Source organism: Eschrichtius robustus, chromosome 16 (assembly GCF_028021215.1).
Source record: "Eschrichtius robustus isolate mEscRob2 chromosome 16, mEscRob2.pri, whole genome shotgun sequence".
NCBI lineage: Eukaryota > Metazoa > Chordata > Mammalia > Artiodactyla > Eschrichtiidae > Eschrichtius > Eschrichtius robustus.
In genome coordinates, this window is record NC_090839.1 from 30,379,265 (window position 1) to 30,401,996 (window position 22,732).

Consider the following 22,732-nt stretch of genomic DNA (forward strand, 5'->3'; position numbering starts at 1 on the left):
TCAATTTTCTTAAATTTACTGAGGCTTGATTTGTGACCCAAGATGTGATCTATCCTGGAGAATGTTCCGTGCGCACTTGAGAAGAACGTGTAATCTGCTGTTTTTGGATGGAATGTCCTATAAATATCAATTAAATCTATCTGGTCTATTGTGTCATTTAAAGCTTCTGTTTCCTTATTTATTTTCATTTTGGATGATCTGTCCATTGGTGTAAGTGAGGTGTTAAAGTCCCCCACTACTACTGTGTTACTGTCGATTTCCTCTTTTATAGCTGTTAGCAGTTGCCTTATGTATGGAGGTGCTCCTATGTTGGGTGCATATATATTTATAATTGTTATATCTTCTTCTTGGATTGATCCCTGGGTCATTATGTAGTGTCCTTCCTTGTCTCTTGTAACATTCTTTATTTTAAAGTCTATTTTATCTGATATGAGTATAGCTACTCCAGCTTTCTTTTGATTTCCATTTGCATGGAATATCTTTTTCCATCCCCTCACTTTCAGTCTGTATGTGTCCCTAGGTCTAAAGTGGGTCTCTTGTAGACAGCATATATATGGGTCTTGTTTTTGTATCCATTCAGCCAGTCTATGTCTTTTGGTTGGGGCATTTAATCCATTCACGTTTAAGGTAATTATCGATATGTATGTTCCTATGACCATTTTCTTAATTGTTTTGGGTTTGTTTTTGTAGGTCCTTTTCTTCTCTTGTGTTACCCACTTAGAGAAGTTCCTTTAGCATTTGTTGTAGAGCTGGTTTGGTGGTGCTGAATTCTCGTAGCTTTTGCTTGTCTGTAAAGCTTTTGATTTCTCCATCAAATCTAAATGAGATCCTTACCGGGTAGAGTAATCTTGGTTGTAGGTTCTTCCCTTTCATCACTTTAAGTATATCATGCCACTCCCTTCTGGCTTGCAGAGTTTCTGCTGAGAAATCAGCTGTTAACCTTATGGGAGTTCCCTTGTATGTTATTTGTCGTTTTTCCCTCGCTGCTTTCAATAATTTTTCTTTGTCTTTAATTTTTGCCACTTTGATTACTATGTGTCTCGGCGTGTTTCTCCTTGGGTTTATTCTGTATGGGACTCTCTGCGCTTCCTGGACTTGGGTGGCTATTTCCTTTCCCATGTTAGGGAAGTTTTCGACTATAATCTCTTCAAATATTTTCTCTGGTCCTTCCTCTCTCTCTTCTCCTTCTGGGACCCCTATAATGCGAATGTTGTTGCGTTTAATGTTGTCCCAGAGGTCTCTTAGGCTGTCTTCATTTCTTTTCATTCTTTTTTCTTTAGTCTGTTCTGCAGCAGTGAATTCCACCATTCTGTCTTCCATCCAGGTCACTTACCCGTTCTTCTGCCTCAGTTATTCTGCTATTGATTCCTTCTAGTGTAGTTTTCATTTCAGTTATTGTATTGGTCATCTCTGTTTGTTTGTTCTTTAATTCTTCTAGGTCTTTGTTAATCATTTCTTGCATCTTCTCAATCTTTGCCTCCATTCTTATTCCGAGGTCCTGGATCATCTTCACTATCATTATTCTGAATTCTTTTTCTGGAAGGTTGCCTATCTCCACTTCATTTAGTTGTTTTTCTGGGGTTTTTTCTTGTTCCTTCATCTGGTACATAGCCCTCTGCCTTTTCATCTTGTCTATCTTTCTCTAACTGTGGTTTTTGGTCCACAGGCTGCAGGATTGTAGTTTTTCTTGCTTCTGCTCCTTAACTTTAGTTTTTAAGTGTATTCGATATCTGATATATATATCTGTTTTCATGTTTTCAAATGTTCTTAAATATTATCCAGTATTTTCTCTTTCAGATGACCTTTTTTGCCCCCCTAGATGAACTGTAGAATCAGTTTGTGCTTCCCTACCCACCAAAAAATTGGGCTGATTTTTATTGGAATTCTCGTGCATTTATAGATCCTTTAGAATATTTCTTCGTGTCTTCTATATCCTTGAGTAAACTGATTTGATTTTGCAAAAAATGTTTATTAGGTTTATTCTTCGGTATCATAGTTTTATTGCTATCAAGATTAGGATCTTTTTAAAAGTTATATTTCTTATTAGTTCTTGCTATGGTATAGAAAACTAATTGGTATAGAAAAAAATATATTGATTTTTGTTGATCACTTACTGAGCTCTTTCTTTCATTGTTCCATAGACTGCTTTGGATATTCTAAGTAGACTATCTCGTTATTTGTAAATAAATAGTAGCAACCTCATTCCTTATTCAAAATGGAAACCTCTGGGTTTTTTTTTTTCTTAAGTTATTTTGGCTAGAATGCCGAGAAGAATGTCAATAGAAAGAAATGATGGACATCTTCCTGATCTTTAATGGGAAGTTTCCTGAAATGATACTGGCCGAAACACCCTCCTTCTTGAACATTGTCTTCTCTTGGTATCCTGGTGTAGTGTCCACTCCTTCTCTGTCCCCTTTTCCCCACCTCCAGCCTCCAAATGATGGCATGCCTCAAGCCTCCTCTGTCTTCCCATGCAGCACGTCTCTTGGTGATCCATGCATATCTCAGATTGCAGTCATCTTGTGCCAGTTTGCCAGTTTGTAAGTTCAGTTACCTCCTGTGAGTCAAGCATTCATATATTGGCATTTGCAACCCAGGACTCTCCCTAGCTCTAGGCTTACTAAAGAGCTCCTCTTGGATTTCTTTCAGGCACTGCTCACTCAGTACCTCTAAAACTGAGTTCATTAGCAACAGGCGTTGAGCTGGACCCCTGGGTATAAAGCCCATAACCAGATTCAGTGTTAAGAACCAGAAATAGAAGAAAGGCTGTCTATCCTGAGAGGCCCTCCTGGAGGGTCTTATTTCCTGCTAATGCAGGCTCAAGCCAACCACCCCACCCTAGTCCCACCTCACTCTTTGCCCTGGATATTGGCCACACAGCCTGCCCTCCAAACACCCTCTGCTCCCTCACCTGCTATCCGTAAGCATGCATGTGGTCAGCTGGCCTAGCTGTTTCTAGTCATCACCCCTCCCTGCCCCTCGCAGGGGAACAGATGGAGGCATTAGGGGCTCCTCTGGGGCTCAGCCCATCTGGATGCAGGGTCATGACGAGTCTAATCTCTGTTTGTCACTGTGTGGGCAGGAAATATGAGCTGTATAGCATGGACTGGGACCTGAAGGAGGAACTGAGGGACTGCCTGGTGGCCGCCGCGCCCTATGGGGGCCCCATTGGTAAGTCACCCCTCTGGCACTGCATGCTCTGGGACTGCGGGATGAACTCAGGGTCCTTGATTCCTGGGGTCCTTGCTGTTGGGTGGTTCTTGCTGGCATATGCTACCCACCCCCACTCCACCCTACTGAGATGCTTTTAATTCTGGTTCTCGGGAGGCCTGCCGCATGTGGGGCGGGCCTAAGGAGCTAGCTTGTAAGGCCTGCTTCACATGGGGTGGGCCTGGGCAGCTAGGACAGAAGGTTTCTTCTCAAACCACAGCGCTGCTGAGGAACCCTGGGCGGAAGGAGAAGCCTGCCAGCGCACGGCCAGTTCTCGAGATCTACTCGGCTTCTGGTGTGCCTCTGGCCAGTCTGCTGGTGAGCACCCTGCCTGCCCTGCGGCTGGGGGCTGGACAGGGTTCTGCATCCCGAGGACAGCTTCTGGAACCTCCCTCTCCTCTGCAGTGGAAGAGTGGGCCCATGGTGTCCCTGGGCTGGTCAGCTGAGGAGGAGCTGCTCTGTGTGCAGGAAGACGGGGTCGTGCTGGTTTATGGGCTTCATGGTGACTTCCGGAGACACTTCAGCATGGGCAATGTAGGGGCCCCAGGGGGCTGGGGAAAAGGGATGGAGTCTGGGAATCTGTGGCTCCCTCAACCCACGGCCCCTCTCTCCAGGAGGTGCTCCAGAACCGGGTTCTAGATGCCCGGATCTTCCATACTGAGTTTGGTTCTGGGGTGGCCATCCTCACAGGGGCTCACCGCTTCACCCTCAGTGCCAATGTGGGCGACCTCAAACTCCGCCGGATGCCAGAGGTGCCAGGTGAGCCCTGACACCCCTGAGGCAGCATTCACTGCCCACAAATGTGCCTGCAGTCCGTGGGACCATCAGAGGCAGAAACTGTGGGCTCTGGTCAGCCTGAGTTTGTCCTCTTCCCTGGCCGCAGGTCTGCAGAGTGCACCCTCATGCTGGACCACAGTGTGCCAGGACCGAGTGGCACACATTCTTCTGGCTGTAGGACCTGATCTTTACCTCCTGGATCACGCAGCCTGCTCTGCAGTGGTGAGGGGTCTTGAGTGGGAGTGAACTGGAGGGACTGGGGGAGGCAGTGGGAGGCTCTGAGAAGTCAGTATCTTTGGTGTCTTCCCCGGCCCTGCCGCAGATACCACCTGGCCTAGCCCCAGGAGTGAGCAGCTTCCTGCAGATGGCTGTCTCCTTCACCTACAGACACCTGGCGCTCTTCACAGACACAGGGTACATCTGGATGGGGACAGCATCTCTCAAGGTGTGATCCTGGGACAACACAGGGGCACCATGCCTTGTCTAGGAAAGATCTCTTGTGGGTAGGGGAAGGGCTTTTGAACCAGACTGGTGACTGCTGAGACAGGGCCATGACATTCCCTGCACCCTTTCAGGAGAAGCTGTGTGAGTTCAACTGCAACATCCGGGCTCCCCCGAAGCAGATGGTCTGGTGAGGATGAGGGTGTTATCCTGGGGGTAGAAGTGGACATAGCCTTGTCTCCTGGGACATGTTGGTTCATCCTGTCTACTGACCAAGCCAGTGGAGCTTGCATCTTGTCTTCTCTGCCAGTGCATATTTGAGGGGCCAGTCCCCTGTGGGCCCCAGATACCCCTGGGAGTTGACAGCACAGGATGAGAGGGAAGCAGACAGGTCAGCCACAGGAATGGGATAAGCGGCAGTAAGCCTGTGCAGGGTTGTCCCAAGGCAAAGTGATACAAGCAACGATGTGGGAGACATGGCTGTGGACCAGGCATCCTGTGTGTCCCTGTGTGTGTATGTGTGTATGTGGTGCTGTCCACAGGTGCAGCCGTCCTCGCAGCAAGGAGAGGGCCGTTGTGGTAGCCTGGGAGAGGCGGCTAATGGTGGTGGGCGACACACCTGAGGGCATCCAGTATCCTTGGAGGGCTGCTGGGGGTGAGGAGGGGGAAGGAGGGTCGCCTGCCCTGCGCCATCTCTGGGTGCTCTTAGGAACCTTGACCAAGCTCAGGTTCGTGCTGGATGAGGACTCCTACCTGGTGCCTGAGCTGGATGGGGTCCGCATCTTCTCCCGCAGTACCCATGAGTTCTTGCACGAGGTTCCAGGTGAGGCCCTCATAAGAGCGCCGGGTGACCTGGGGCAGGGGCTCCTCGGCACCACAGCTGCCCTGGGCCAGTGCCCCAGAGTAGGATCAGGGTACTGAGGTAGGGCTGAGGGTTTCCTGACCCCCTTTCCCACTTACCAATTTCCTCCCAGTGGCCAGCGAGGAGATCTTTAAAATTGCCTCAATGGCCCCTGGAGCGCTACTGTTGGAGGCCCAGAAGGAATATGAGGTAAAGCCTTGGGCTTCTCCTTGGGCCCCAGGATGCTGTCCTTCCCCTTCCCCTAATTGGCCCAGCCCATGCCCCTGCAGCCAAGTGCTACCTGTCAAGACAGGGGTCCAGGCAGGACATTGGGCTGGGCTGGGCTAGAGAGAGCTGGCTCAGGTGAATCGAAGAGACATGGTGTCCTCCGTGTGGTGATAGGGAGGGGCAGGGAACCCCCAGTCTAGGCACAAGTCAGGGCTCTATTGAGAGGTCTCAGGGCCCTCACAGGCAACTGTGGGCTGATATAGGGGTGTGTGTGGGCACCTTGCGGGGAGGACTGAGTGGGCTGAGGGGATTTGGGGTCCGGCCTCTGCAGCCTTCCAAACAAGCCCATTTGAACCACAGTCCAGAGGGGTTGGGGGCCAGACATGGAGGTGTTCTCGGTCATGACGCACTGTCCCTGGCACCTTCCCCGCTCCCCAGAAAGAGAGCCAGAAGGCGGATGAGTACCTGCGGGAGATCCAGGAGCTGGGGCAGCTGCCCCAGGCCGTGCAGCAGTGCATCGAGGCAGCGGGACATGAGCACTGGCCAGACATGCAGAAGAGTCTGCTCAGGGTTGGGCTGGATGGCAGGGCTGGAGGGAGGGGGTGCTGCGCAGGGGTGGGCTGGCAGAGAGGGAAGCTCTCTATTGCCCTCTGGCTCTTTTCAGGCGGCCTCCTTTGGAAAGTGTTTCCTGGACAGATTTCCACCCGACAGCTTTGTGCGCATGTGTCAGGACCTTCGTGTACTCAATGCCATTCGGGACTATCACATCGGGATTCCCCTCACCTATAGCCAGTATCCCCAAGTGTGCTGACAGGGTGTTTACTTCCAGGGGTGGAAGGGCAAGGGGATGGAGATGCCTCCTGAAGGTCCTTGGCAAATAGGACTTATCTCCCAGCTGGATCCTTAACCAAATAAAATACAGATACAAGCAGCTCACCATCCAGGTGCTGCTGGACAGGTACAGCAAGCCCAAGGGTGCTGGGAGGAGGGCTGTAAGTGGGGAGGCATTACAGCCCCTGGTGTGCTCTTGTGGTCACTGCTCCTGATTCATTTCCTTGGGATCTGGGAGGCTGGAGTTATAGGCTGGGACCACTCTGCCCTCTTTCTACCCCACTTTATCCCTTGTGCCCTTCACCTCCCTTGTCTGCCAGGCTTGTGTTGCGGAGGCTTTACCCCCTGGCCATTCAGATATGTGAGTACCTGCGGCTTCCTGAAGTGCAGGGCGTCAGCAGAATCCTGGCCCACTGGGCCTGCTACAAGGTGAGGATATAGGACAGAGTTCAAGGGCATTTAGGGGCTTACAGGCCCTGGTGAGGTGTAGGAAATAAGTGTAGAGCTGAAAGGGTGGGTCCTGATCAAGGCAGTGGGGGTGGGGGTTAAGGGGTGAGAGCCAGGTTTGTGTGACACCCCCTTCCCTCTGCAGGTACAACAGAAGGACGTGTCTGACGAGGATGTTGCTCGAGCCATTAACCAGAAGCTGGGGGACACACCTGGTGTCTCTTACTCTGACATTGCTGCACGAGCCTATGGCTGTGGCCGCACGGAGCTGGCCATCAAGGTTTGGGCGCCTAGCCCTCCCTGGATGCTCTGATGTGGGTGTTAGAGGTCCCCAGGCCAGCTCCTTCTCTCTGTGCCTTCCTCCCCACCCCACAGCTGCTGGAATATGAGCCACGCTCTGGGGAACAGGTTCCCCTTCTCCTAAAGATGAAGAGGAGCAAACTGGCACTAAGCAAGGCCATCGAGAGTGGGGATACTGACCTGGGTGAGCAGGGTTTGGGTGAGGACAAGGCTGGGGACCCTGGGCTGAGCAAGGGGCTGGGCTGGACCCGCATCCCACCTTATTGTCCCATAGTGTTCACGGTGCTGCTGCACCTGAAGAATGAGCTGAACCGAGGAGACTTTTTCATGACTCTTCGGAACCAGCCCATGGCCTTAAGTTTGTACCGACAGGTGTGTGCAGGGGGGCAGCGTGGGGTGGAGCCTCCTGAGCCCTTGAGTTGGCCTTGCTGACTGCCCACCTGCTGTGGCCCCAGTTCTGTAAGCATCAAGAGCTAGAGACGCTGAAGGACCTTTACAATCAGGATGACAACCACCAGGAGCTGGGCAGCTTCCACATCCGAGCCAGCTACGCTGCAGAGGAGGTCTGAGGGCCGCAGGGCGGGTGGGGCCCACGGGCTGGGCCGTTGGTCTGGCTCCTTCTCCAGGAGTCTAGGCCTTGAATGCGGCACATACCCCATTTGGTCCTCACTGTGGAGGGAGAACTTGAGAAGACATGAGGCCAGGCTGGGGATTGGTCCCAGAGGAGCTGGTCTTCCCATTAGGGACAGCAGAGCCGTGCGCCCAGCGGCCAAGGCTGGCAGTGGTAACCCTGGGCACAGGGATGGGGGAGAAAACCGTAGCCTGGGTGGGAGGGCCGAGGTCCTTTGTGCTATGAACTCAAGTGTCCCTTCTTGCCCTTGCAGCGTATTGAGGGGCGAGTTGCAGCTCTGCAGATGGCAGCCGACGCATTCTACAAGGCCAAGAATGAGTTTGCAGCCAAGGTTTGTCCCGTTCTTCTCTAACAACCTCCTCTCCTCCCCTCCCGGTCTTCCCTCCTTGTCTCTCTCATCCCTGTCCTGCCTTATCCCTGTCCCCAGGCCACAGAGGATCAAATGCGACTCCTACGGCTGCAGCGACGCCTAGAAGATGAGCTGGGGGGCCGGTTCTTAGACCTGTCTCTACACGACACGGTCACCACCCTCATCCTCAGCGGCCAAAACAAGCGCGCGGAGCAGCTGGCACGTGACTTCCGCATCCCTGACAAGAGGTAGGTGAGGGCCTGGTCTGCCTATAGGTCCCAGGACCCCCTGCCCCTCCTGCAACACCTCCATGCCCAACTTTCCCACAGGCTCTGGTGGCTGAAGCTGACCGCCCTGGCAGATCTGGAAGACTGGGAGGAGCTAGAGAAGTTTTCTAAGAGCAAGAAATCACCCATCGGCTATCTGGTGAGATGGGGCCCTTCCTCTACCCCACCTCCAGTGAGGTAGTACTGCGGAGAGGGCCAGGCTCAGACAGTCTGTTCACACCTCTGTTCAGCTCTCCCACAGAGCTAGTGGGAGCTTCCTGGGCCAGGCACATGGGAGGATGGGCCTGAGTCTGCCTGCAAACGTTGTGGGGAGGGAGAATGAGCTGCTTTCCCCAAGGAGGGCCACAAGGGACACCACGTGCCTGAAGGAAAGTCCTGTTTCGGGGGGAGGGGCACAGGTAGGGCACATATGCGAGGCAGTGGAGGATGTTGAGGGGTTTGTTTTCTGTGGCAAGCGGTTCAGAGGTGTGGTGGGTCGGTGGGATAAGGGCAGCCATGAGAGAAAACTCAGGCCCTGGGAGGGCAGGAAGGTGCCTGCTGTGAGTGGGTAGCAGTGGATGGTGGAGTGGACACATGGAAATAATTGGTCGCAAAGCTCTAACAGATCTTTGTGGTAGGTTGTTTCTGCCCAAAGAATGTTGAGATCACAACTGTTGTATGTGTATGTTGGGTGGGAATGGGGGGGCGTTATACAGACTGAAGGGTATATAAAATACATTGGGATAATAAATCCACTGGGCTTTGCTCATAAGAGAGAGAACAGGAGGGCTCTGCCTTATCTTCCCTCTCCACCCTCTCCCTCTCCTAAGCCCTTTGTGGAAATCTGCATGAAGCAACACAACAAATATGAAGCCAAAAAGTATGCTTCCCGCGTGGGTCCCGAGCAGAAGGTCAAGGCCTTGCTTCTCGTTGGGTGCGTCTGCTGAGAGCCCTAAGGGTGCTGGGTGGCTGAGCCAGTGGGCTGATGAGAGGCATGGTTTGTGCCCTTGGGCAGCGCAATACCATCTCCCCTCCTGCTGAAACCCCAGGGACGTGGCTCAGGCTGCAGACGTTGCCATCGAGCACCGGAATGAGGCAGAGATGAGCCTCGTATTGTCCCACTGCACCGGAGCCACAGATGGGGCCACGGCTGACAAGATTCAGCGGGCCCGGGCTCAAGCCCAGAAGAAGTGAGGGACCCACCTGCTCATCTCCTCAAGCCCTGGGCCTGGCAGAAGTGTCATTGCTCATCTAGCTCTTCCCCCAGAGCAAAGCCCGAAGAGCTGGGATGAGAACCAGGGTTCTGGTTGTAAATAAAGTCGAAACATTTTAGAGCACTTGTCTATGCAAGTCCAGTCTAAGCAAAAGCAAGCTGGAGGCAGAACCTTCCAGATACCTCAGCAGAACCATGTGTTTGATTGTGGGGGTACTGGAGAGGGAGCTTCTCCAGTGATATTTACAGACCCCTCTCCACAGTTACCAAGGAAAGTCCTCTCAAGCTCACAGCCCCTAGGAAGATTATGGGGAGAGATGGCACAAAACATAATAAGCACCAAGCCATCAAGAACCACACTGAAAAGCATTACACCCACACACATACACACGAAACATGCTAAGCACTTTACCATTGTTTTCATTTATTCCACAAGACAGCCCTGTGAGATAGTTAATATCACCCCATTTTACAGAAGAGGATGGAGGATGGGGGAGCAAGTATGTGGCAAGACTGGGATTTGAAACCATATTGGACATTTGGGGGTCTTAGAGCTTCTCCTTGGCTGTTGTGACGGAGGAGGGATGACTCAGCTGGACCTGCAGTCAGGCCCTCTGAGCAGGGGATCCTGAAGCAAGGCCCCTGGTTTGCACTACAGTGAGAATTGGAGGACTAATGAGAGGCATGTGGCCATTGGATTGGAGGGATCAAGGAGGAGCCTTTGGAAACCCTGCCCACTGGATAGTGGTGAGCAATTCTGAGTGGTCTCTGGACTGAAGAGAAAAGGAGAATGGAATTCTCCTTTTGGCAGTTCTGTCAAGGAAGAACTGCAAACTGGAGACCCCTGGCTCCCCACTCCCCTCAATGGAGGCTTTGCCTCCAGTCAGTGGGAATGCCTTCGTGGCCCTCCAGGCTCTCTGCCTCTGGCCTCTGTACTCCAGTGCACTTTGGCTTCATGCCCCAGCGCCCCTATCCAACACTGAGGGCATTACCTTTCTTCTTGTTGCCCCCGTTAAGTCTTGAAGGAAGACAAAGGAGGAAACCAAAGCCCAGAGAGAAGGCAGGCCTCCCTGGAACATCTGGCTTTCCCCTCTTTGACGCCCCTAGGGCTATGCTTAAAAAGAGTGAGAGACTCAAGCTTGGTAAGATGTTTCTGTTTCTTTTTCTTCCCCCACCTGATTTGTAAATGTAAGTTTGTGAAAATCCTGCAAGGGGATATAAATCAAATTGTAAAATAATCATTTGTTATTCTCACCACTTAGAGAACTTGAACAGGATAAAACAGGGATGGTTTGTCTGCTCCACAATGCCTAGGGCATCAGCTGGCAGACTCAAAGTTTGGGGGTGACTTGACAGCTAGGGACTGGAATCTGAGGGCTTGGCAACTCACATGTCTGGCAGTTGAAGCTGGTTGTTGACTGGAACCTTAGTTCTGTCAGCCAGAATACCTGCCTCACAACATAGCAGCGGGGTCCCAAGGGCAGCATCCCAGGAGAACCACGTAGAGCTGTACTGCCTTCTCTAACCTAGTTTTGGAAGTCACACAGTATCATACCTGTCATATTCTGTTTGTCAAGGCAGTTACATGGGCCTACCCCATCCAATTCCAAGGGGAAATAGATTCCATCTTTTGATAGAGGAGTAGCAAGGCTCTGGAAGAGTGTGTAAAACTGGAAATTTGGCCAGTTTGGAAATTTGGAATCACAGTCTGGCACAATCTATCAACCTTCCCTCTTAGAATCAGCAGACACCTTCAGGGAAAGGAAAGGAGATTCCCAATACTGGGGTCACTCTGGGATTTTTTTCCTCCTCAGTCTTGCCCCCACAGTTCTCCACTGCCCTGGTACCTCTTCAGTGCCTTTTTTTTTCTTGGCCACGCTGTGTGGCATGTGGGATCTTAGTTCTCCGACCAGGGATCGAACCTGTGCCCCCGGCAGTGGAAGCGTGGAGTTCGAACCACGGGACCGCCAGGGAATTCCCTTCAGTGCTTTTAACAAATGTTTTCTCCAGCTTTTCTAACTAGAAAAAGGGTTGGAACCATCCAACCCAGTCCTCTTTCTCTGGAAGGGGGGCCCTGGGCAGTGCATTTAGAATGTACACAATAAAAGCCTGTGTCCCCAAACATACAGCATATTTACTCATGTGATATACAAACACTAAGCACTGTACATGTGAGGACTTCCCTCGTGGTCCCGTGGTTAAGACTCGGCACTCCCAGTGCAGGGGGCCCGGGTTCAATCATTGGTTGGGGAACTAAGATCCCACATGCCTTGACTAATCCTGCGGGCCACAACTACTGAGTTCGGCACGCTCTAGGACCCACATGCTGCAACTAGAGAAGCCCTTGTGTCGCAACGAAGACCCAGCGCAGCCAAAATAAATTAATGAATTTTAAAACACTGTACATGTGAAGTTTTAGAAATACGTGAGAAATAACGACATACAAACAGTGATTACAACTTTATAAAAAGTGTGTATGTGTGTGGAGAAGCACTGGAATTGTCCATGGGTAGACTTGTTTGAAAATTAAAAGCAGTTTTGTGTACTTTCTTATAAAGATAAACTTTGATCTCCCCCCCCCCCAACATTTTATCCTGAAAACTTAAAAACATACAGCTAAGTTGAAAGAATTTACAGTGAACACCTGTATACCCACCACCTGGATTCTACCATTAACATTTTACTATGCTTAATTTTCATACATCTGTCTATCCCTCTATCCATCCCTCTATCCATTTTATTAATCCATCTTATTTTTGATGCATTTCAGAGTAAGTTGCAGTCATTGGTATAGTACCTCCCTCTAAATACTTCAGAATGCATTTCATTAACTAGAGTTCATTATTTGTGTGCAATTTTTTCTTTTCAGACAAAATATATATAATGCTCAGCTTTTAAGTGTACATTTGCTGAGTTTTGACAAATGCATACACTTATAGTGATTTGTGTTTTGTTTTTTTTTTTTTTTTTTGACCATGCCATGTGGCATGTGGGATCTTACTTTCCCGACCAGAGATCGAACCCACAACCCCTGCATTGGAAGCCTGGAGTCTTAACCATTGGACTGCCAGGGAAGTCCCTAAATAGTGATATATTAAAAACAACTAGTTTGCTGCACAAAAAAATTTTTAAAAAACAACTAAGATTTATTTTTCAAATCCTTGGTTGCTCAACTGTAATTAGTGTAAAATGCCTTCTCTACCCTGAGCGATTTGCACAGCAGGCCTGGGCCTACAGTCACAGGTAGGGTCATCTTGGCCAATGGAAGGAACTAGGATTGAGCCTTGGACCAGGATTTTGGGCCTGGGGGCAGAGAATTTGGAAACATTTCTTCTGGTTTAGGATATCCATGGATATCCCTGGAGTGAGAGTTGGGGCAAAGGCTCCTACAAGCCATCTTCTCAGGGTGAGGGGGCTGCAGTTTCTTTTAGGTACAAAACTCCGGCAAGTGACCCTTGGGAATAGAACAGTGAATGGCCTGGGAAGTCACTTGGCTCTTATTTACTTCAACTTTGTATCATACTGCCTTGCTTTATTTTCATTATAGCATTTAGGAAATTTTTTTGTTCACTTGTTTATTGTCTGTCTCCCCATCTAGACTGTAAGTTCCTGAGAGCAGAGACCTTTTCTGTCTTACTCCCTGCTGTGTCCAGCTCATGGTCGGCAGCACTTAATAAGTATTTGTTGAACAAATGACTCATTGGTCCATTTACTAGATGGGGAAAGGAGGCCCCGAAAGGGGAAGTGACTTGCCTAAAGGAACAGGAGTCCTTTACTCACACCCTCCAGTTCTCCTAGTCTAATCCTTCTCTCATGAAACCTGTGACTTCTGGGGCACCTGTGGGGTGGCTGACAAGTGCCTACCGCTAGGTGTGTGCTCCTTTGTCTTGTGACTAAAGCAGGGTCTAGAGCAGAAGACTGCCTCCCCACCCTCTCTCAGTTCCTCTCCTCTCCTCTCCTCTCCTCTCCTCTCCTCTCCTCTCCTCTCCTCTCCTCTCCTCACCTCTCCTCTTGGAAGATAGCCCTTTGCCTTGTGGTGATGGGTGGAGCTGTGGACACCCTGGGCATCAGGTAGGATGGGGAGTCTGGACAGGTCTCCACAGGCGGGCAGCTGAGGATGGGACTCTGTCCTCTCCCACTGCAAATAGGGTCTGTGTGGTCGCCAAACTGAAATTTCCTTCTCAGGGTCTCCAGGATGGAATATGCAAGGCCCTGTCTCTCCTTGGTGTGAGGTCCTGTCACCTCTGCACACACACCACAAATGCTCTGACCCCAATGCAGCTGTCTCATGGAGAGAAGGAACTGCATTTCCTGAGGATGGGTTACTTGCCAAACTGCACATGCCTGTAATTCTCGGTACAGCCTTGGGAGGTTCCAGGAAGAGTAGCAGAGGGAGACTCGGGTCAAGCAACCAGTGGAGAGGCTTGAACCCCAGGGCTCTCTGACTACCACACCCAACCACAGCATTTTCCCAAGTGTGGTCAGATCTGGTGGGGATCCTTCAGATGACCTCAAGGATGAATGCTTTTTATTATAATATATATTTATATTAATGTAGGTTAGGAAATATAAGTAGCATGTGAAACCCTTTTATGGTAGTATAAGTAAAACTATAAATAAAAAAATAAACCAAAAGAAACATACTAAGAAATAGTAGTGTAGGTCAGATGTAGGTAAGGCAAGCCTGGTGGGGTTTAGTTCTAGCATACTGCTATCCTAGCTACCCAGGGATCTCCAGCACTCACAGTCATTATTTTTCAGGGTTTCCAAACACTTGAGTTCAGGCTTTTTCACCTTTGCAGTTCAGTGTGTGGATAGAGTGAGTTTTTCTACTTTCTGGGTAACTAAGTGGTTGGTGTATAGAAGGACCTGCCCTCATTCGCTGCCCTTGGGGCTCTAACAGGAGACTGGGTGTGTGGCCTCTGGTCTTTGGGCTGGAGTGTCTGTCGGGCAGAGGCGTCTAGGATTCGGTCATTTCACAACACCTCTGGGCCAACCCTGCTGAGAGGGAGTGGGAGACACAAGTCCTACTCAAGGAGGGACTTCCCTGCTGGGGAGGGGATGCCCCGAAGGACGCCCGCCGCACCCGGTATTCCCAGGCCGTGGCTCTGGTCAGCACACGCTTATTCCACAAATCGGGGCAGCGGGGTGCATAGAGTTCCAAATTGACGCCCCAACTGCAGGCGGTGGTGGGGACTGGAGGTGGTCGCTGATGTGGGCTTCAGCTCCTTCGCCTAAATGTCCCCGCCATGAAAACGGATTGCAACCAGCCACAGACCCTTACCCTGGGGCGCGTTGAACGTGGGACTGTCTTCCGGGCCACGGACGGGAGAGGGAGGCTCCCCACCGCTAACCCCAGGCAGCTCAGGCTGCGGGTCAGGAATGAAGGGTCTCCCAGCAAGCTCCGCTTGCACACTGCTGGGCAATCTTTCTCCAGCCTACAGACTCCCCGCCACTCCCCCTGTGCGGGTCCTGGTGCGTCCGAGGGACCCTGCGTGGGGACTACAACCTGAGGAGTGTCTCACCCGGCACCCACCGCGACTGTGTAATCGGCCTTCAGCGATTCCTGAAGTCCTGCAGCCTGGGAACCCGCTGTTGCCGGGCATACTAACCGATGGCTTTTAAGTGCCCACGTGCGGCGGGGTGCGCTGGGGAGGAGATCCGCACCTCCCACCCGGCCCCTGGTCCCTGGCCTCAGGGGGAGACGCATCTCCCGGTCCTCTCGGCGCTTTGAACCTCCCCTTCCCCCGCCAGGCCTATCGCAAACACCACCACCGCAGAGCACCGTGTATCGTATTTCTACCCGGCTCGGTGCAAGGCAGGCCCGGATATGCGCATCTGGAAAGCTGGGGAGATTTCCCTGGGGCTCGGGTGGGGATGGCTAGGCTGACTTGATGAAAGACCACAGCCACGGTGCTAGGCCTCTTCTAGGGGTTTTGCAGATTCCTCTCCCTACCCATTGAGAGCCTCCGCCCTTTAAATACCTTGCAGCAATTAGAAAAAGGGGGGGGGGGGGTTGTTGGGAACCCGTTTGGAGACAGGAGTGGAAAGACGACTTTTGAGTTCCAGGCCGCCCTGATCGCTAGACATTGGTGTAACTTGTGTTTGGCCTCAGTTTCCGCATCTGTAAACTGGGAAGAAGGCCCACATCCAGGGAGGTGGGACAGTAGAGAGGCGGAAGGTGTTGGTGCACGGTCGGCCGGTGCTCCCAGGGTCATGTGCGCTGCCGTGGGGCGCACATCTCCCGGGCCATCAGTGAGACGGTGACAGTGAGACCCGGCCTTGCGCCCCAGGCTGGCAGGCGAGCTAGCGCTCGGAGGCGCGCAAGGGCGGGGCCCAGGAGAGCCAGGAGACGCCCGTTCTGTCTGGGCCAACCAGCGCCCGTCTCTGAACCACCAATGAGGAGGCTCTTTACAGCCAAGGCCGGGTCGGGAGTGAGGCTGCGGCGAGTGCGGTGCTGACAGAGACGCGCGCGCGCGCGTTCCACCTCGGACCCGAGGCTGGTGCCGCCATCACTGCCGCCCGCCCGGTAGCCTCTCAGCCGCTGCCCCTCAGCCGCTTCCCCTCGCCATGGAGGCGAGGCCGCCGCCGCCGCCGCGGGGCTCCGAGCCGTGGGCCGGGCGGCGGCCCTGAGGGCGTGTGGCGGGCCGAGACGCCGCCGCGGCACAGAGGCGGAGCCGCCGTCCTCGTCCCCAGCGGTCCCGCCCAACGCCGGACTCGGTGAGTGTTTGCGGCTGCCGCCGCCCAGGCGGGCTCCGGAGGTTGGGGGGGGGCGGCTCCCGGGAGCGGGTGGGAGGGGTCCCCGGCCCGATCCCAAATCCATCTTTTCCGGGCCGGATCCATCCGGCTTCTCCAGGGATCCCACATCCTTGCGCTTTCCGTGTGTGTGTGTGTGTGTGTCTGTGTCTGTTTGTGGTGGGGGGTGTCCCCGGAAACGCTGTCCGTGTGTGGGTGGGGTGGGGTGGGGTGGGGTGGGGGGGTGTCCCCGGAAACGCGCCGGCCCGGGCGCCGACCCCTCTCTACTGCCCAGGAACTTTGCGTATGTCCTCCTGGGGTCGGGCCGGGGCGCTGCCATAGTTCATTCTGAAAGAAGAAATTTGGACAGTGAGAACAGAATTTGCTCAGGTCCATTTAATGGGAAGAAAGAGGAGAACTCCTGGCACGAGAAAATTTGCTCTTGCAGTGACCAACTTTTCTTCCCCGGGCCCCTCTCTTTACCGTCCACTCCCTACAGTTGAGGCCTCTTAGGAAGGGAAGCAGGGGCTCAGTGCTGCCCAGAATTTAAAATGAGCCAATTGGGAATGCAGGTCCCCTCCTTTTTTTTTTACTTTTGGTGAATAACACAAAGAATACCGTTTTTTGAAAAATTAGTTCCTAATTGTATTTCCTGAAGATAAAAATAATAATGGCAGAGCTGAGCCCAATGTTGAGGGTTTGTTTGTTTTTTTTTTTGAGGTCAGTGAATGATGTTTGTAAGACAGGAAAATAGGAATGTTTAAAACCTCTCTAAGAGGGTGAATGCCTTCAGAAGCCTTTGCCCAGGGTAGGGATCCCTGCTCTAGAACCAGTCACATCTCCCGGAAGATCTCTTCTCTTGCCACCTGCTTGCTGTTAAGGCAGCTCTAGAACCAGAAGATGGTGGGCAAGGAGAGGACTGGCGGTGGAAGATGGGCGAACATCTTCCTGTCCGACCACTCCTTTACAAAACACAGATCTGGTGCTGTCACTTGTTTACTTAAAACTCCCTCGCTTTCCTTTACCCATAGGGTGAATGAAGCCCAAAATGCCTTAACAGGTCCTACAGGGCACTTGACAGTCTTGCTTCAACTTACTCTTTTACTTTTAGCTGAATCCTTCAATTCTCCTTCCTTTTATCCCCCTCTCTGGCCAATCAGAATTGCTTGACTGCCTCTTTTTTGCTTGTGTGATCCTCTTTCCTCCCCACCTTTATCTGCCAACCTCCACCTCTTCCTTTAAAGCCCTTCTCATTTGAGAAGCTTGATGAGGGCAGGAGCTGTGTCTTGTTCAACTGTTCATCTTCCATATTGAGAGGTTTCTTCTTCCCGATTGTCTTATTGTCCCATCTCTTCCACTTATGTTTACTTCCAGGTACCCACTTCCTGAGAAAATCTTTTTTTTTTTTTTTAATTCAATGGAGTCTTTTTTCTTTTTTTGGCTGCGTTGGGTCTTCGTTGCTGTGCATGGGCTTTCTCTAGTTGCAGCAAGTGGGGCTACTCTTTGTTGCGGTGCACGGGCTTCTCATTGCCGTGCCTTCTTGTTGCGGAGCATGGGCCCTAGAGTGCATGGGCTTCAGTAGTTGCGGCGTATGGGCTCAGCAGTTGTGGCTCGCAGGCTCTAGAGCGCAAGCTCAGTAGTTGTGGCGCACGGGCATAGTTGCTCCGCGGCATGTGGGATCTTCCTGGACCAGGGATCAAAACTGTGTCTCCTGTATTGGCAGGCAGATTCTTAACCACTGCGCCACCAGGGAAGTCCCCTGAGAGGATCTTTCCTGAGTGTTTCCTGCTTGGCGTGCACACTTATGACTTTTAGTATCTTGATTCCTCATCTCTTCATGTCCATCCTATCCAGCCCCCCTAAGTAATAAACAGGCAGAAACTGGCAGGTCTCATATCCCACTGGCCTTCAATCTGCTCAACTGTCTCTGAAAGGCTAAAAGCCCCACCATCTCTTTTTCACCTCTGCCTGCCTGAAGTGGCCTGGCTATGTTCGTACTGTAAGGCAGGGTACAATCTAGGAGGCTGTTCACTGGGTACCTTTTAGACACTAATTTACCACCTAGGTGAAATTCGGAAACCAGAAAAGCCAGTCCTCTGACTGAACTACATTCACATGTATTCTGTTTGCCAGGCGAAGTGCTTGGCATACAGGATAAAAGTGGGGAAGTCACATCTTTACCTTTGAGGGGCTCACAGCTTAATGCAGGACAAGTGGATACAAGTACTTATATCACAGGTACTATGAGAGTGTAATAATACCTTTTATTTGCCTTGTGTCAGGCTAGGTAATAAATGCTTTCCATGAATTATCTTATATAATCCTTTCTACCATCATGTGGTGGCTAATTCTTACTAGACAAGGGTGGAAACTGAGCCCATACAGTGTGCAGATGAGGGAATAGTCAGGATTTGAATCTTGGCAGTCTAGTTACAGAGTATCTGCCTGGCTGTATAGACAGCATTCCCTCCGTGGGTGGTCTGAGAAAACTTGACTGGAAGGGAGCCTTTGGGTCATGAAGGATAGATAGGAGTTTATGTATGGTGGACAGGATACAGGAAAGAAGGAGCAGCACAGGCAGGCTTGGAGGTGGAAGGAACCCATTGTCCTTGGGGAGCAGGGAGAGGTTAAACGTAGTTGGATTGAGTAGAGGTAAGAAGGGTGGGAGATGAGATTAGGTTGGCTTGAAGGGCTGTAAGTGCTGTGTTAGAGTTTGGCCAGTGGAGACTTTAAAGGGGGATTTTAAAGGAGGTCAGGGGGACTTCCCTGGTGGTGCAGAGGTTAAGAATCCGCCTGCCAATGCAGGGCACATGGGCTCGAGCCCTGGTCCGGGAAGATCCCACATGCCGTAGTGCAACTAAGTCCGTGTACCACAACTACTGAGCCTGTGCTCTAGAGCCCGCGAGCCACAACTACTGAGCTTGCGTGCCACAACTACTGAAGCCGGTGCACCTAGAGCCCGTGCTCCACAACAAGAGAAGCCACTGCAATGAGAAGCCCGCGCACCGCAATGAAGAGTAGCCCCCGCTCTCCACGACTAGAGAAATCCCGCACACAGCAACAAAGACCCAAGGCAGCCAAAAATAAAAATAAACAAAATAAAATAAATTTAAAAAACAAAAGATAAAGGAGGTCAGGGACTTGGGCAGACCAGGCTTTCAAAAGGTCATTCAGGGGCAGTGTGGGGCCAGATGTTAATACCCCTCCAATTTAGGAGGCAATGGTGAGGCTTCACAGAGGCAGAATCACACACAGCCTCTTAGACCCAGAGTAAGGCCTAAAGGGAATACTGCTGAGTTTTGGGAACAGGTCATACTTCTGAGAAAAAATTCCAGCAGTATGAAAACGTATGTATAGAGAAATGCCTCCCTTCTACCCTGACCTCCCCTGAGATGGTTGAAGTTTCCAGTTTCTGTGGCTTTACATAGACACTCTTGCTGTATAAACATTTATCTGCCTATCCATACTCCTACCCCATGGTACATACCAGTCACATCTTGCTCTTTTTTTTTTCACTGCTGTTCGGCTTGGCTTGTGGGATCTTAGTTCCCTGACCAGGGATCAAACCTGGGCCCTCTGCAGTGAAAGCACAGAGTCCTTACCACTAGACTGCCAGGGAATTCCCATATCTTGCTCTTTTTTACTTAACATAGGAAAATCATTACTTAACTTAGGAAATCATTACATATTAGTACATATAGAGCTATTTATTCTTTTTATTTTATTGATATTCTTTTACTTATTTCATTGTTTGGCTGCACCATTATTTGTAACTAGTTTTTGGATTAAACAACATTTAAGTTGTTTCCAGGTTTTTCTATTACGGCATTATAATGAATATCCTTCTACATGCTTTGTTATGAGCTCATGTGTAAAATTATCTGAATTGTATATTTTTAGAAGTGGAATTACTGGGTCAAAGGATACATGTGCATTTTAAATTTGTAGACATGTAGCCAAATTACCACCCCTTGGAGGGGGTTGTACTAACTTATCCTCTTTCCAAAAATGTGAGTGGACCTCAAACAGATCTTCATCAGAGTATGTATCAGGGTAGCCTGGGATGCTTTTTCAGATAGACTGCTTTTTCAGATGCTTTCCCCTCACCTAACCTCCTCCCCTCATGGGATTCTAGCCTATTTCTTTCTATCTGCAGAAGGAGACATTGAGTCTCAGAAGGATAAAGTGACTTGTGCAAGACAGTGGGTGGTGGTTGTTTTTTTAAGCGGCTCTGATATTTGTATTTGCCCAGCATCTTTCACTGGAGGTTCTCAGAGTCAGTTTGTAAACATTGTTGCATTGTTTTTCTCCACTTTCATGTGGGAAAAATGAGGTGCAGGTGAAGCTTAAGTTATAAGCAGGAATCTGGCCAAATATACAATCTTGTCTTTTTACTTCTAATGTAATAACTAATAAATGTTCCCAAATGACAGATTTGAAGAAATTTTTTTAGTGAGTCTGAGTACAACAAAAATAGCAATAATATAACACTAACAATACAATTGAGCAACAAACCCTCAAATAACCCAATGTTAAAATTTGTTTTAGTATATTCTCTGTAGAAAAGAGAATCCATTAAATGTGAAATTGTATTTACTTTAAATTCACATCCATTTGTGTCAGTGTATAGGCATAGATTTTTTTTTAATAGTTATAACCTTTTATATGTACATGGCAAGTAAAGTACATACAGCATATGATTTTTGTATTCTTGAATAACATCAAATATTTTATATTTACTCATTTTGTTTATCATTTTAAATCACAGAATAGTATTCTATGCATTGATAGCCGTAGTTTGTGCGATCATTTTTTATTTTCTTTTTCTCTCTCCTTTTTACTATTATAAATGGTACTTCTGAGCACCCTTGTTCAAATACTTCTTTTGGATTATTTTCTTGCACTCTTGCCCCTAAAATGGGTTCACTGCATCAGAATATGGTTTCAGTGCCGCATTGCTATCTAGAAAGGTTGAACTAGTTTACAACATCATCAGCAATTTTTGTGGCCCTATTTCCTGACAATACAGCCAATGCTATTACAAACAAAACTTAATATTTGGGCTTCCCTGGTGGTGCAGTGGTTAAGAATCTGCCTGCCAATGCAGGGGACATGGGTTCGAGCCCTGGTCCGGGAAGATCCCACATGCTGTGGAGCAACTAAGCCCGTGCGCCGTAACTACTGAGAGCCGTGTGCCACAACTACTGAAGCCCGCACGCCTAGAGCCCGTGCTCTGCAACAAGAGAAGCCACCACAGTGAGAAGCCTGTGCACCGCAATGAAGAGTAGCCTCCGCTTGCTGCAACTAGAGAAAGCCCACACGCAGCAACGAAGACCCAACGCAGCCGAAAATAAAATAAATTTAAAAAAACCTAATATTTGATTTTGTTAATTTAAAAGAAATGTAGTAGTACTTTGAGTTAGGTTTAATTTACGCTTCTTTAGAAAAACTTTAGAAAAAAATCTAAATGAGCTACTAAATGAGTTTTAGTAGCTCATTTAGATTTTGAATGAAGTACGGTGCTGTGTTATATTATCATATCCAAGTGTTATGTAGCTAAAGTCAACTTTTTTTTGAAGAAAGACATGGTTGATAGGACAGAAATATTGTGGAAATTTAGAATAAGATCATACTGGTATGAAATAGAAAACTGGGTGCTGTTCAGTAGAAAATACCAGACATTGTGCTGGTAGTTAGGGATACTCCAGAGTAACATGGATGTGATGTCTGTGCAGAAGGCAGACATTAATCACCTTATGGTAATTATAGATGTGATCAAAGGGGAAGAATAAGATGTCTTGGGAACGCCAGAGAAGTTCAACAATGCTTGCAGTTTAAACAACACAGAGACCCTGAGCTAGGAAGGGGTTGGGTACCTTAGGTATATATATATGTATATATATTTTTTAATTCCCTAGGTGATTCTAATAAGCAGCCAGGGTTGAGAACCACTGGACTAGAGAGAAGCAAGGGCCAGAGTTGAGGGCCTTATGCACCATGCAAGGATTTTGGACTTTATCGTGAAGGCAGAGCTAAGCCATTGAAGGATTTCAAAGAGGAGTGAACTGATCTGATTTGCAGTTGTGAAAAGTTCACTGTGGCTGCAATCCAGAGCAGTAGTTTTCCAAGTGAGGTGGATAAGATGCTGGGATGCTGAACTTTTTATTATTTTTATCTGAAAAATGATAAAACATTACATTTAGGGACTGTCACTGGCATCTTCTTGGGTCTGTAGGTCAAACAGTGTTTGGGTGTCCAGAAGTAAGAGAGGGGAGTTCTGCAGTAAGCAAGCACAGCTGTATATATACATTTTTAAAAATTTTTTTATTTATTTGTTTATTTGGCTGAGCTGGGTCTTAGTTGTGGCACGAGAGATCTTTGTTGCGGCATGCGGGATCTTTAGTTGCGGCATGTGAACTCTTAGTTGCAGCATGTGGGATCTACCAGGGATCGAACCCAGGCC

General features: G+C 49.7%; 2 protein-coding genes across 5 annotated transcripts in view; both read left to right on the plus strand.

The window, feature by feature from the left end:
* Nucleotides 1-9,658, plus strand: part of VPS16 (VPS16 core subunit of CORVET and HOPS complexes) — a 28,567-nt gene extending 18,909 nt beyond the window's left edge. The window contains exons 2-24 of one of the 2 annotated variants that reach the window (XM_068565322.1): nt 3,083-3,171; nt 3,431-3,528; nt 3,616-3,744; nt 3,825-3,969; nt 4,094-4,209; nt 4,310-4,432; nt 4,563-4,618; nt 4,971-5,060; nt 5,157-5,251; nt 5,403-5,479; nt 5,936-6,067; nt 6,162-6,289; nt 6,420-6,455; nt 6,649-6,757; nt 6,921-7,055; nt 7,151-7,259; nt 7,350-7,447; nt 7,531-7,638; nt 7,960-8,037; nt 8,134-8,303; nt 8,385-8,481; nt 9,152-9,255; nt 9,371-9,658. In XM_068565322.1, coding sequence (XP_068421423.1) covers nt 3,083-3,171; nt 3,431-3,528; nt 3,616-3,744; nt 3,825-3,969; nt 4,094-4,209; nt 4,310-4,432; nt 4,563-4,618; nt 4,971-5,060; nt 5,157-5,251; nt 5,403-5,479; nt 5,936-6,067; nt 6,162-6,289; nt 6,420-6,455; nt 6,649-6,757; nt 6,921-7,055; nt 7,151-7,259; nt 7,350-7,447; nt 7,531-7,638; nt 7,960-8,037; nt 8,134-8,303; nt 8,385-8,481; nt 9,152-9,255; nt 9,371-9,515 — 2,467 coding nt within the window. In that variant the 3' untranslated portion in view covers nt 9,516-9,658. The remainder of the gene's footprint in view (nt 1-3,082; nt 3,172-3,430; nt 3,529-3,615; nt 3,745-3,824; nt 3,970-4,093; nt 4,210-4,309; nt 4,433-4,562; nt 4,619-4,970; nt 5,061-5,156; nt 5,252-5,402; nt 5,480-5,935; nt 6,068-6,161; nt 6,290-6,419; nt 6,456-6,648; nt 6,758-6,920; nt 7,056-7,150; nt 7,260-7,349; nt 7,448-7,530; nt 7,639-7,959; nt 8,038-8,133; nt 8,304-8,384; nt 8,482-9,151; nt 9,256-9,370) is intronic. The other variant, XM_068565323.1, reaches the window with a different exon arrangement.
* A 6,312-nt stretch (nt 9,659-15,970) lies between these two features.
* PTPRA (protein tyrosine phosphatase receptor type A) overlaps nt 15,971-22,732 on the plus strand; it is a 184,988-nt gene continuing 178,226 nt past the window's right edge. For all 3 annotated transcript variants that reach the window (XM_068565366.1, XM_068565365.1, XM_068565367.1), the window contains exon 1: nt 15,971-16,254. The gene's annotated coding sequence lies outside the window, so the exon portion shown is untranslated. The remainder of the gene's footprint in view (nt 16,255-22,732) is intronic.